The sequence below is a fragment of the Phocoena phocoena genome, chromosome 8 (genome assembly GCF_963924675.1).
Source record: "Phocoena phocoena chromosome 8, mPhoPho1.1, whole genome shotgun sequence".
Classification (NCBI taxonomy): domain Eukaryota; kingdom Metazoa; phylum Chordata; class Mammalia; order Artiodactyla; family Phocoenidae; genus Phocoena; species Phocoena phocoena.
Window position 1 is genome coordinate 58,881,115 of NC_089226.1, and position 14,726 is coordinate 58,895,840.

Here is a 14,726-nt window from a genome sequence, read left to right on the forward strand (position 1 = left end):
GAGCACTTGAGAAAAATGTGTATTCTGTTGTTTTTGGATGGAGTGTCCTATAAATATCAGTTAAGTCCATCTTGTTTAATGTATCATTTAAAGCTTGTGTTTCCTTATTTATTTTCATTTTGGATGATCTGTCCATTGGTGAAAATGGCATGTTAAAGTCCCCTACTGAATGTGTTGCTGTCGATTTCCCCTTTTATGGCTGTTAGTATTTGCCTTATGTATTGAGGTGCTCCTATGTTGGGTGCATAAATATTTACAATTGTTATACCTTCTTCTTGGATCGATCCCTTGATCATTATGTAGTGTCCTTCTTTGTCTCTTCTAATAGTCTTTATTTTAAAGTCTATTTTGTCTGACATGAGAATTGCTACTCCAGCTTTCTCTTGGTTTCCATTTGCATGGAATATCTTTTTCCATCCCCTTACTTTCAGTCTGTATGTGTCTCTAGGTCTGAAGTGGGTCTCTTGTAGACAGCATATATATGGGTTTTGTTTTTGTATCCATTCAGCCAATCTGTGTCTTTTGGTGGGAGCATTTAGTCCATTTACATTTAAGGTAATTATTGATATGTATGTTCCTATTCCCATTTACTAAATTGTTTTGGGTTTGCTATCGTAGGTCTTTTCCTTCTCTTGTGTTTCTTGCCTAGAGAAGTTCCTTTAGCATTTGTTGTAAAGCTGATTTGGTGGTGCTGAACTCTCTTAGCTTTTGCTTGTCTGTAAAGGTTTTAATTTCTCCATCAAATCTGAATGAGATCCTTGCTGGGTAGAGTAATCTTGGTTGCACGTTTTTCTCCTTCATCACTTTAAATATGTCCTGCCAGTCCCTTCTGGCTTGCAGAGTTTCTGCTGAAAGATCAGCTGTTAAACTTATGGGGATTCCCTTGTGTGTTGTTTTTCCCTTGCTGCTTTTAATGTTTTCCTTGTATTTAATTTTTGACAGTTCGATTAATATGTGTCTTGGCGAATTTCTCCTTGGATTTATCCTGTATAGGACTCTCTGTGCTTCCTGGACTTGATTAACTATTTCCTTTCCCATATTAGGGAAGTTTTCAACTATAATCTCTTCAAATATTTTCTCAGTCCCTTTCTTTTTCTCTTCTTCTTCTGGAACCCCTATAATTTGAATGTTGGTGCGTTTCATGTTGTCCCAGAGGTCTCTGAGACTGTCCTCAGTTCTTTTCATTCTTTTTTCTTTATTCTGCTTTGCAGTAGTTATTTCTACTATTTTATCTTCCAGGTCACTTATCCATTCTTCTGCCTCAGGTATTCTGCTATTGATCCCATCTAGAGTACTTTTAATTTCATTTATTGTGTTGTTCATTATTGTTTGTTTCATCTTTAGTTCTTCTAGGTCCTTGTTAAATGTTTTTTGCATTTTGTCTATTCTATTTCCAAGATTTTGGATCATCTTCAGCATCATTATTCTGAATTCTTTTTCAGGTAGACTGCCTATTTCCTCTTCATTTGTTAGGTCTGGTGGGTTTTTATCTTGCTCCTTCATCTGCTGTGTGTTTTTCTGTCTTCTCATTTTGCTTATCTTACTGTGTTTGGGGTCTCCTTTTAGCAGGCTGCAGGTTCGTAGTTTCCGTTGTTTTTGGTGTCTGTTCCCAGTGGCTAAGGTTGGTTCAGTGTGTTGTGTAGGCTTCCTGGTGGAGGGGACTAGTGCCTGTGTTCTGGTGGATGAGGCTGGATCTTGTCTCTTTGGTGGGCAGGTCCACGTCTGGTGGTGTGTTTTGGGGTGTCTGTGGCCTTATTATGATTTTAGGCAGCCTCTCTGCTAATGCATGGGGTTGCGTTCCTGTTTTGCTAGCTGTTTGGCATAGGGTGTCCAGCACTGTAGCTTGCTGGTCATTGAGTGAAGCTGGGTGCTGGCGTTGAGATGGAGATCTCTGGGAGATTTTCACCGTTTGATATTATGTGGAGCTGGGAGGTCTCTTGTTGAACAGTGTCCTGAAATTGGCTCTCCCACCTCAGAGGCACAGCACTGACTCCTGGCTGCAGCACCAAGAGCCTTTCATCCACACAGCTCAGAATAAAAGGGAGAAAAAGTAGAGAGAAAGAATTAGTAGAAGTAGGAAGAAAGAAAGGAAGGAAGAAGAAAGGAAGGGAAGAAGGAAAGAAAGAAAAGAAAGAAAGGAGGGAGGGAGGGAGGGACGGTGGGAGGAAGGACGGAGGGAAGGAAGGACAAAAGAAAGAAGGTAAAGTAAAATAAAATAAAGTTATTAAATTAAAAAATAATTATTAAGAAAAAAATAAGGGACAGATAGAACCTTAGGACAAATGGTGGAAGCAAAGCTATACAGACAAAATCTCATACAGAAGCATACACATACACACTCACAAAAAGAGGAAAAGGGGAAAAAATCATAAATCTTGCTCTCAAAGTCCACCTCCTCAATTTGGAATGATTTGTTGTCTAAAGGAGGGAGGGAGGGAGGGAAGGAAGGCAGTAAGGAAGGAAGGAAGGAAGATAAAGTAAAATAAAATAAAGTTATTAAAATAAAAAATAATTATTAAGAAAAAAATTTTTTAAATAACGAAAAAAACACCGGACGGATAGAACCCTAGGACAAATGGTGGAAGCAAAGCTATACAGACAAAATCTCACACAGAAGCATACACATACACACTCACAAAAAGAGGAAAAGGGGAAAAAAATCATAAATCTTGTTCTCAAAGCCCACCTCCTCAATTTGGGATGATTCGTTGTCTATTCATGTATTCCACAGATTCAGGGTACATCAAGTTGATTGTGGAGCTTTAATCCGCTGCTTCTGAGGCTGCTGGGAGAGATTTTCCTTCTCTTCTTTGTTCTCACAGCTCCCAGGGGCTCAGCTTTGGATTTGGCCCCGCCTCTGCGTGTAGGTCACCGGAGGGCGTCTGTTTTTCGCTCAGACAGGACGGGGTTAAAGGAGCCGCTGGTTTGGGGGCTCTGGCTCACTCAGGCCGGGGAGAGGGAGGGGCACGGAGTGCCGGACGAGCCTGCGGCGGCAGAGACCAGCGTGACGTTGCACCAGCGTGAGGCGCGCCGTACGTTCTCCCGGGGAAGTTGTCCCTGGATCCCGGGAACCTGGCAGTGGCGGGCTGCACAGGCTCCCCGGAAGGGGGGTGTGGAGAGTGACCTGTGCTTGCACACAGGCTTCTTGGCGGCAGCAGCAGCCTTAGCGTCTCATGCCCGTCTCTGGGGTCCGTGCTTTTAGCTGCGGCTCGTGCCCGTCTCTGGAGCTCCTTTAAGCAGTGCTCTTAATCCCCTCTCCTCTCGCACCAGGAAACAAAGAGGGAAGAAAAAGTCTCTTGCCTCATCGGCAGCTTCAGACCTTTTCCCGGACTCCCTACCGGCTAGCCGTGGCGCACTGACCCCTTTCAGGCTGTGTTCACGCAGCCAACCCCAGTCCTCTCCCTGCGCTCTGACCGTAGCCCGAGCCTCAGCTCGCAGCCTCGCCCGCCCCAGCGGGTGAGTAGACAAGCCTCTCCGGCAGGTGAGTGCCGGTCGGCACTGATTCTCTGTGCGGGAATCTCTCCGCTTTGCCCTCCGCACCCCTGTTGCTGCGCTCTCCTCCGCGGCTCCAAAGCTCCCCCCCTCCGCCACCCCCAGTCTCCGCCTGCGAAGGGACTTCCTAGTGTGTGGAAACCTTTCCTCCTTCACAGCTCCCTCCCACTGGTGCAGGTCCCGTCCCTATTCTTTTGTCTCTGTTTTATCTTTTTTTCTTTTGCCCTACCCAGGTACGTGGGGAGTTTCTTGCCTTTTGGGAGGTCTGAGGTCTTCTGCCAGCGTTCAGTAGGTGTTTTGTAGGAGTTGTTCCACGTGTAGATGTATTTCTGGTGTATTTGTGGGGAGGAAGGTGATCTCCGCGTCTTACTCTTCCGCCATATTCCACTCGTACCGTCCGCACTGTGCAGTCCACGTCGCATTGGCAAAGTCAGCTGGCTGCTCCGTCTAAACCCCGTCTGGCTTCCCTGAGGCCTTGGTGGAAGGTGTGACGACCCCAGTATGTCTGCCCTAGGCCAAGAGGTGGAGACGGCCTTCCCCTCACCCCGCCGCTCTCTGCTGGGCTCTGCAGAGCCGCGTGTACCCGGGGCAGCACGCCCTCCCCCGCGGTCGCCAGTTTTTAGTTTTGATGAATCCATTTTATCTATTTTTTTCCTTTTGTTGTTTGTGCTATTGGTATCATAATTACCATTGCCAAATCCGAGGTCACAAAGGTTTAGGCTATCTTTTCTTCTTTCTTCTAAGAGTTTTATGTTTTTAGCTCTCTCATTTAGGTCTTTGATCCATTTGGGGTGCTAATCTTGACCTTGTCCCTTACTTTGTGACCTTGGACTGTTCATTTGTCTTTTTCAGCCTCACTTATTTCATCTGTTAAAATAAAAGTTGATATGTGAGTGCACAAAACAACAACAGAAAACAGAACAGTGGTTGCCACAGCTGGGAGTTGTGAGCAGGGTATTGACCACAAAGATGAGAGAACTTTTGGGGGTGATGAAAATACTTTGTATCTTAATTGTGGTGATGTTTGTACAACTATATACATTTTTCAGGGCTCATAGAACTGTATACCTAAAGGGAGTAAATTTTACTGTATGTATGTTATACCTCAGTAAACCTAGCTTTAAAAAAAAACCACACAAAAGCCTTACAACAACTCTACAAAGTATGTGTTATTCTTTTCCATTTTGAGGCTAGAGGAAACTGATACTTAGGAAAGTTAGTGGACTTGCCTATGGTCCCACATTTGGTATGTGGCAGTTCTAGGATTTTAACCTAAATCTGCCTGATTGTAGAGCTTGTGATCTTCCTACTCATTTTTAGCCTGTCCCTGACAGTGTGTGGATTCTGTTGTAAAAGGCTAACCTTCTCGTGACAGCCAGGAACCCTGTCTGCCTGTGAGCCACTCCCCAGAAGTAGCTGTCTTATTCTTATTCCAAATTCTGAACCCCTGGCAGATCTCATTTCTGCCAGTCATTAATTGAGATTGGAATCCATGCTGTTGTGGAGTGTTACTCAGGCATGGTCTCCTGAGACTGTGGCCCTCATTTTGGAGCATCAGGAGACCAGTTTCAAAACTGATGAGTTTCTTTGGTTATGAAAAGCAATTTCTAACTTTGTCCATCAGCAGCACAGAGTACCTTCTCCGTAGGAGAGTGCTCAGATGTTTACAGGGCCCGTTGTGCTGCTTAGCACAGTCTTCCTTACTCTGGCTTATTTAGCAGAGAACCGATCGGGTGGAAGAGAGATCCAGGGCAATCACCGTCATCATTTACATCTGCATGCCACTTTATAGTTTGCAGTGTATTTTAACATCTGTGAACTCTCTTAATTTTCTTAGCACCTTGCCAGGAGAGTGCTTATATTTAGAGAGAGTGTATTCTTGGATAACTCGGGCTGCGTGTCTTTTCCTTAAATTGTGCTGGAATGTGTATATCTCCTGTAACTTTTATCCTCGAATTGTTCTAGTTTCAGTTTGTCAACTGGTGGTAGTTTCATCTAGCCTCTTGCCCTGGGATGATTTGGCATCACTGCGCATTGGGTACATTTCAAGTTCTATCCTCTGAATTTGACCAACATCATTTCCTTTTTTGCCTGTTTGACTGCCCCACCTTCCTCTCTTTGGGAGCCCATCTTTCCTCCACCTCTCATTCCAGAACCCTGGACAGAGTAATTAATCTCAGAGCAATCGTCATCAAGCCAGCTGTTGACTTTAACAGCCTGTCTTCAATGTTTGACTTGTTTCCTATCCTGAGGTGCTATGGGAGAAGTTAATGACCTAAAAAATTGCCCATCTATCATGTGAGCCTAGTTAGGAGGGAATTGTTTGATTTTTTATGACGTGTAAATAATATGTTTGGAGACATTTTCAAACATGTGTTGGCCTGTGTGTCAGAGCTGATTCCCTAAACAAGGTGGGACAAATTGGCTGGGTAATAGAGCTTAATGACAGATTTTCCATTCATCAGAATGGAGAACGTGCTTTATTAAGATAATTAACAGATCACTTGTACAGGTGATACTTATTGCACAGAAATTTCCAAGTTTTTTTCCCTTGAATAAGCTTTGAAAGAGATCTTGGCTATGTTTCCTTGTTTGCATTAAAATGATCAATGGCAGTAAATTCCCGTTTTTTTCCAAAACTGCTAGTAACTAGTATCCTGTCCTCTGTAAGTGCAAAAGGTGGGTGACACACTTGCTGCTCTTCCAGCAGTCTGTGTGTTTATCACCAGGTACTCGGGCTCCCCTGGTGAGGAGTAGAATTGCATCCTTTCCCAGCTCCTAGACTAGCATCCTTAGAATTAGAAAGGGCCTCAGAGAGCCTAAAGTAATTGATTTTACATCAGGACACTGAAGCCCAGAGAGGGGACGGGACTTGGCCAGTGCCACACAGTACACTCATGGTAGAGGCATCTGTGGGATAGTGGGACTAGTACTGAACTGAGAATCAAAAGGCCGGGGTTGACATTAGGCAAATTGTGTCACCTCTCTGCCTCTCAGTATCTTCATGTGTACAATGGGAAAAGTGTCTAGCATAGGGCCAAATACAAACAAATGGCTTTTTTGTAGTCCTCTTTCTACTGTACCATGTTGCTTCTCTATGAGTGTAACCTGAAGATTATAGATCAGAAGTTGATGTCAGGGAGAATGAGCAATCTTTAATCAATGCTGTTTTTTTGTTTGTTTGTTTGTGTCTCCGTAGGATTCTCAGTTGTCCACAATGAACCCTGTTTATAGCCCCGTGCAGCCTGGGGCTCCTTATGGCAACCCTAAGAACATGGCCTACACAGGTGAGTGGTGTGGGAATGGCTCTCATTTTGAGAAGTGGTGGTTAAGGATGTTATCTCATAACATTGTGAATGACTTTTGGTATACTGTGCCTCCAAAAGCCCTAGTAAAGCTTGGGAACTTGTAGAAGGGAGACATGTCTGGAGTCTAGTGCAGATGGAAATGACATTCTTAAGACCATGGTCTATTGAATTGCCAACTAGGAGAAAGGAAGGGAGGTAACATTTATTTATTACTGAGTACCTACCATGGGCCTAGCCCTGCGCTGGGCACTTTTACATATCATGTTTAACTTTAATCTTAGAAGTAGTTGTACAGGGTGTGGTTTATTATCGCCATTGCACAGATGAGAAACTACAGTTTCAGTAAGAGGCCACAAACAAAAATAGATATTTGAACCCAGGTCTGCTGATTCTGAAGGCTGATCTTTTTCCTGACTGCATACCATGCTGTTTCCTACTGCACTGCCTTTGTGTATGTTGTCCCTCTGTCTAGAATGCCATTGTCCCCTGACAACTTCACCTTATCCTTTAAGATCTCGGCTCTGAGCTCAGACAGCACTTTTCCAGGGAGAATTCTCTCCCTTACTTGGCCTTGGGCAAGCTTTTTTTTTTTTAATTTATTTATTGATTGATTGATTTGGGGCTGCGTTGGGTCTTCGTTGCTGTGTGTGGGCTTTCTCTAGGTGCGGTGAGCAGGGGCTACTCTTTGTTGCGGTGCGCAGGCTTCTTATTCGGTGGCTTTCTCTTGTTGCAGAGCACAGGCTCTAGGCACGCGGGCTTCGCTAGGTTTGGCTTGCGGGCTCTAGAGCACAGGCTCAGTAGTTGTGGCACATGGACTTAGTTGCTATGGGGCATGTGGGATCTTCCCGGACCAGGGCTCAATCCTGTGTCACCTGCATTGACAGGCGGATTCTTAAAGCTCTTTCAGATAATAGCTAGATGACTTTGGACAAGTTGCTTAGCCTCTCTGAATTTAAATTTATTTTATAAATTGAGATCATATTATCTATTTCACAGGATAGTTATGAGAATTAAATGAGATAATTAGTACTCCATAGGGAGAAAGGGAGGATTGTCTTTGGTTCTGCTAATCAGTGAAGATCAGTATCAGCCTGGAACTATGGGGCTGCGTTGGGTCTTCGTTTCTATGCTCAGGCTTTCTCTAGTTGCGGCGAGCAGGAACTACTCTTCGTTGTGGTGCATGGGCTTCTCATTGCGGTGGCTTCTCTTGTTGTGGAGCATGGGCTCTAGGTGTGCGGCTTTCAGTAGTTGCAGCATGTGGGCTCAGTAGTGGTGGCTCGCGGGCTTAGTTGCTCTGCTGCATGTGGGATCTTCCCAGACCAGGGGTCGAACCTGCGTCCCCTGCATTGGCAGGCGCATTTTTAACCACTGTGCCACCAGGAAAGTCCCTGGAACTATGTTTTCAGTTAATTTTTCTGCTGGGATTCTAAGACTACACAGATAGTATAAACTCCACATAAGTAGAATACAATCAAACTTCACACAGGCCAAGGTTTCAAATTCTTCAGGAAACTTTCTTTTTTACCCTTAGCTTCCTGTTGTCTCTGTACTTTTCAGACAAATTTTTTTTCTTTTAAACTGACTTATGACTTCTCTAAATTCTCAGCTTTATGCAGGGGAATTTGAGTTCCAGCTCTTGGCTTCTCCAAGGCCCAGAGCCTCATCTCCCATCGCCTCCATAGCTATGAAAAGCAAGCCCTTTGATTGCCCAGACCGAAAAACCTTCCCAGAGCATCCCAATATCAGTTCACTGTGAGACTTCCTGATTTTTCATTTCATTTTTTGACCCTGGAGATTTTTTTCTTTCCTAAAATCTCAAGTCTGCCTGTGTTTGTTATATAACATAAACTGTTTGTTATACTTTTTATCCAGCTTTTCTAAGTGTTACGGAGTAGGCAGATTTTCAGGTTATCTTTTCCTCCACATTGCAAGAAATAAAGATCCAAGTGAGATAATCTGTAAGCAAATGCCAAATACAATGCTTTAGAGTAAACATTCGTTATTATTGTTAGTAACAATAATGGTTATGTTAAAGAGTGTTAATTACCATTTGGCAAGCACATACTAGGTACTTTATATATATTAATTATAATCTTATTAATCATAAACCCCATAGTACTCTTCTTTTAGCTAAGTAACTGGTAGTTTAATTCAGGTTGTATTACTTGGCCAGTATATGTAGCTTCTGAAGGATGAGGAAAGATTTGAACTCGGATCTTTATGATATCAAAGTGATATGCTTTCTGTTATAGCAAGCTGATTTGTCTTAAAATATGTGCTTCTTTCACTGCTTCCAGTGATAAGCTAGGGGAGAGGGTTTTCTTTTCAGTTTCTAGGACTAGGGAGCCTCACCTTTGAGGAGCTAGGAGCCTGCTCCTGGCCAGCAATTTGGGGTAGACTGGGAAGGGGGCAGTAGAAGTGGAGGGTCAAGTCCATTGTGCTGTCATCTGCTTCAGGGGTAATGGGGTGGTGGACACAGGGAATAGAGAAGTTGGGAAAATTCCTGATTTTAAATTCTCTCTGAAATGTAAGAGGGAAATAAAATACAGCTTTGCAATTATAATTCTGACACTAATTCCAATGTGCGGGTTCTTTCCGCACACCAAGCTGTTCTCTGACACCAGCTGGGTGTCCTACAGTTCAACTCAATTCTGACACTGTCTACCTGGAGATAATGTCATTTCAGAGGTTGAGAGCTCAGCCCCGCAAAACTGTCCTCATTTCGGATGCCAATCACAAGTCCAGGTTGTGACCTGTGCTTCTGACTGATTGGCTATAAATCAGAGGTTCCCATAACCCCCCTCCTTGGGTTCAATTAATTTGCCAGAGCAGCTCATAGAACTTAGGAAACCAGTTTACTCACTAGATTATTGGTTTATTATAAAAGGATGTAGCTCAAGAACAGGCAGATGGAAGAGATGCATAGGGCAATGTATGCAGAAAGGAATGTGGATCCTCTAGAGCAGGGGTCTCCAACCCCCCGGGCCATGGACAACTACAGGTCCAGGCCTGTTAGGAACCGGGCCTCACAGCAGGAGGTTAGTTGCAGGCCAGCGAGCAAAAGCTTAGTCTGTCACTCCCCATAGCTCGCATTACCGCCTGAACCATCCCCCACATTGCTCTCATTACCGCCTGAACACCCCACCCCACCCCACCACCCCTCCCCCGTCCGTGGAAAAATTGTCTTCCATGAAACTTGTCCCTCATGCCGAAAAGGTTGGGGACCGCTGCTCTAGAGGGTGCCACTCTCCCAGCACCTCCACATGTTCACCAACCTAGAAGCTCTCGTCCTTTTTGGTTTTTATGTTGGCTTCAGTACATAGGTATGATTGGCCATTGCTGATTGATTCAACTTGCAGCCCCTCTCCTCTCCCCAGAGGTCAAGAGGAGGGGTGGGACTGAAAGTTTCAAATCTTCAATAACATTCTTGGTCTCCTTGGCAACTAGCTGCCATCCTTAGGTGCTTTCCAAAAGTTACCTTATTAACATAAACTCGGGTGTGGTTGAAAGGGGTTTGTCATGAATATCAAGACATCCTTTGGGAATTCCCTGGCAGTCTAGTGGTTAGGACTCTGCACTTCCAATGCAGGGGCAGGGGTTTGATCCCTGGTCAGGCCGTAGGATCCTGCATACCATGCAGCGTGGACAAAACAGCAACAACAACAAAAAGACATCTTTATTGCTCTTACCACTTAGGAAATTTCAAGGGTTTTTAGGACCCCTGTGCCAGGAACAGGGATGAAGACCAAATATATACTTATTATGTCACAATATCACAGCAATACAATGTATTCCAGTGAACAGTTGTCTTCTAGCCAATTGACAGCGTTCTCTCTCTCTCCTTTTAAAAGCTCTTTTACTGAGCACTTATTGTGTGCCAAAAATTGAGCTCAGTGTTTTACAGACTTTTTATTTTTTATTTATTTATTTATTTTTTGTGGTACGTGGGCCTCTCACTGCTGTGGCCTCTCCTGTTGTGGAGCACAGGCTCCGGACGCGCAGACTCAGCGGCCATGGCTCATGGGCCTAGCCGCTCCGCGGCATGTGGGATCTTCCCAGACCAGGGCACAAATCCTTGTCCCCTGCATCGGCAGGCAGACTCTCAACCACTGCGCCACCAGGGAAGCCCCAGACTATTTTTATACTTGCAGTAATCCTATGAAGTGGTTATAACTAGCTCCTTGAACGCCTTGGAAAAGTGAATTTAGAGAATATAATCTGTTCATATACTTTCAAATAACTGAATGTGTAGATAGAGTTGTAGAATGAATATTTATGTCCCCCCAGATTCATATGTTGAAGCTCTAACCCGCAATGTCATAGTATTTGGAGATGGGGCCTTTGGGAGATAATTAGGTTTAGATGAGGTCATGAGGGTGGGGCCTTCATAGTGGGATTAGTATGCTTATAAGAAGAGGAGGAGACACCAGAGTTCTCTCTCTGTCATGGGAGGACACAGCAAGAAGGCTGCCATCAGCAAACCAGGAAGAGAGAGCCCTCACTATAACTCAACCAGGCTGGCACCCTGATCACATACTTCCAGCCTCCAGAATTGTGAGAAAGAAATTTCTGTTCTTTAAGCCACCCAGTCTATGGTATTTTGTTGTGGCAGCTCCAGCTGACAATAAAGATAGTACAGTGAACACTTGAATATGCTTCACATAGATTCACCATGACAATGGGCTTTTTACAGACTGGACATTTCTTTTTCTGAAAGGCCTCAGAAATGTTTCTCTGCTAGAAGTTTGAAATGAAGTCAAGACCAAAACATTCTCTATTTTTCTTTTCTTTCTTTTTCTCTTCTTTTCTTAAAATATTCTAATAGTGAGAGTGTCCAAGGATCACCAGAGGTCTGGTATATGTGCTGAAGAGAGGACAGGTTTTGGAACCTATCAGATCTGGAGTAGAATCTAGGCTCTGCCACTAATTAGCTGCGTGAGCTTGAGTGAGTTATTTAACCTTTCTGAATCTCAGTTTCCTCAACTGTGAAATGGGATAATGATCTATACAGATGGTTGGTTCATGGGTCCATGTTTATAAAGCCTCTGACACCAGACTTACAGTTGACACTGTTAATGGTTATCACAATGCACAGCAATGAGTATACCTCTGTAGGGGAAAGAATATGGGATATGGAGTTAGTGACTTAGATTATAGACCTGATTCTGCCACTTAAAAACTATGTGACATCAGATAAATTATTAAACTTTCTGGGCCTCAGTGTATCCTTTGCAAAAAGAAAAAGGACTAGGAATGCCTTCTTTACAAGACAGCTGAGAGTAATAAATGTAACAGGGCCAACCATTGACTTGTGAAGTTTCAAAAACCCAATTAGAAAAGAATTCTGAAATGTGAAAACAGATGGACTCCCTTATACTAACCCATCATTTTATAGGTGAGAAGATAGAGGAGTGTTTGAGGAAAGTGTTGGAGCTAGGTCTTGTACCTAGGTCTTCCCACAAAGTAACAACCAAGGTTTTATCCTTGAAAACCTTGCTTGTCAACATCCTGTCCTGGCCACTTCCCAATCTTATGCTGGCCCAGACCAGCTCACATGCTCTCCCCACTCCTGTTCTGAGCCCTAAATGCATTTCCTAGCTTCAGCATGCAGCAAACATGTTAAATACTTCATATACCTCCCACAAAAGACATGACCCTCAAGGTTGCAAAGCTAGGAAATCGATCTGTTCATATACTTCACTAGCGTTTTTCATCAGTTCATTTTCCCCTAGAATGCTTTCTTTACTTAAAAAAATAAAGTCAATTTAAGAAGCAGATCTGGGGACTTCCCTGGTGGCACAGTGGTTAAGAATCCACCTGCCAATGTAGGGGACACAGTTTTCATCCCTGACCCGGGAAGACGCCACGTGCTGTGGAGCAGCTAAGCCCATGCACCACAACTACTGAGCCTGCGCTCTAGAGCCTGCGAGCCACAACTGCCGAGCCTGTGCACCACAACTACTGAAGCCCATGTGCTCTAGGGCCCACATGCCACAACTACTGAGCCCGTGTGCCGCAACTACTGAAGCCCGTGCACCACAACAAGAGAAGCCACCGCAATGAGAAGCCCACGCACCACAACAAAGAGTAGCCCCCACTTGCCATAACTAGAGAAAGCCCTTGCGCAGCAACGAAGACCCAATGCAGCCAAAAATAAATTTAAATTAAAAAAGTTTTAAAAAAGCAGATTTGTATTTGACATGGCAGTTTATCAGCTAGAGGACCTCAATAATTAAGCTGACAGCCTGCAAATACAATGAATAATCTGATATATCAGTAAGGTTTAAAAAAAAAAAAAATCTTTCTCTGCAGTGACCCAGGCCCTGTACCTTTCACCCTTCTCTGTTAAGGATCACCTGGTGGAGGTTTTAAGACTAACTGACATTTGTACTTTGTTCTTTGCAAAGAACTTTTGTGGGTTTTTCCCCTATATATTTCTTATAACAAGTCTGGGGAGATAGCCCTTATTTTCCAAATAAAATGACTGGGGATGAGCTTTCCCAAGGTCATGCTGCTACTGAGCCCGTGTGCCACAACTGCTGAAGCCCACGTGCCTAGAGCCCGTGCTCCGCAACAAGAGAAGCCACCACAATGAGAAGCCTGCGAACCACAACGAAGAGTAACCCCCACTCACTGCAACTAGAGAAAGCTCATGTGGAGCGACGAAGACCCAATGCAGCCAAAAAAAAAAAAAAAAAAAAATCAAGTTCTCCCTTTTAAAATAAATAAATAAGTAAATAAATAAATACCTTTATGTTTCTCAGATTACATCTTTCTTCCCCATCCTTCCCACCCTTTATCATTCAGGCCATTCTTACTCTTTCTTGGATTATTTACACTGCCCCCCAACTGGTCTTTCTGACTCCTATCACATACCTTCTCCCCAATGTGTTCTTTACAAATCAACTAAAATCATTTTTCTAACTTGAAAATTTGACCACATCACTCAAGTGCTTAAAACCCTTTAGTGATTCTTCACTGTCCTTTGGATAAAGTCGAAACTTCTTAGCTTGCAATAGGAGATTTTTATGACATGACCATTCAGATCTCTCCAGCCCATCTTCTGCTCATCTTATCTATCTATATTCTCAGTCCAGATGGTGGCTGTCATTATGTTTTAGAGCTATAATTTCATTAGAGGTCATCAAATACAATCTTATTCTCAGATGAGGAATCTGAGGTCTTATAAGTGCCTAAGGAAAGAACTTATTACAGTTCACAGTGAATTCAGTATCTGATTTACTAGTACCCAGCTTGCCCCTGGCATACCATGAATATTGTCTAAATATTTTTTGGGTAAATAGATGGATGGACAAATATCAAAATTGGAAGTAGAAACCAAAACTTTGGCAGCCAATCTAGTTCTCTTTCTACTTACTTTATGCTGCTTCTTTATTTCCAAGAATGAATATGTATATATAAACACCTGGTATGTAGTTAGGCCCTCATTAGGTACTAAAACATTAGTAGCCATTGTTTTATTAGTCATCATTATATCCCCAGAGCCTAGCACAAAGATGGGTACAGAGTAGATTCTCGGTAAATTTCAAAGGGAGAAGTGAAGGAGAAGAGAAAGGAAGGAAGGAAAGGAGGGAGGGAGGGAGGGAGAGAGAAGAGGAGGGGAGGGGATGGGGTCACATCAGAGAATTATGAGATGGGGTTGAGGGAAAGACTCCTTTGATCTGGCTGCCCTTTCTAATGAGTAGCCCTCTGTCATGGCAGGAAGAGTCTGGGACAGGTTGCCAGTGTGGGAGAGATTGTTCTTGCTTTGTAGGTGAATGAACTGAGCCTCAGAGAATTTAATTTGGATGATCTGTTGTGACTGGTCAACCCTTTGGATGGACCAGATGGAACAGGGGGATTTTTCTCCTTATGAGTTATGAAGAGACAGCAGAGATCCTCAGAGAAAACAAAAGGGATCTTCTC

The 14,726-nt window shown here is 43.6% G+C and overlaps 1 protein-coding gene across 1 annotated transcript in view; it reads left to right on the top strand.

Moving 5' to 3' along the window:
* The window catches only part of FAM168A (family with sequence similarity 168 member A), a 197,052-nt gene that overhangs the window by 147,161 nt on the left and 35,165 nt on the right, over positions 1-14,726 (top strand). Inside the window, exon 2 of the mRNA XM_065882840.1 lies at positions 6,692-6,779. Within this exon, the coding sequence (XP_065738912.1) occupies positions 6,710-6,779 (70 nt within the window). The 5' untranslated portion in view covers positions 6,692-6,709. The remainder of the gene's footprint in view (positions 1-6,691; positions 6,780-14,726) is intronic.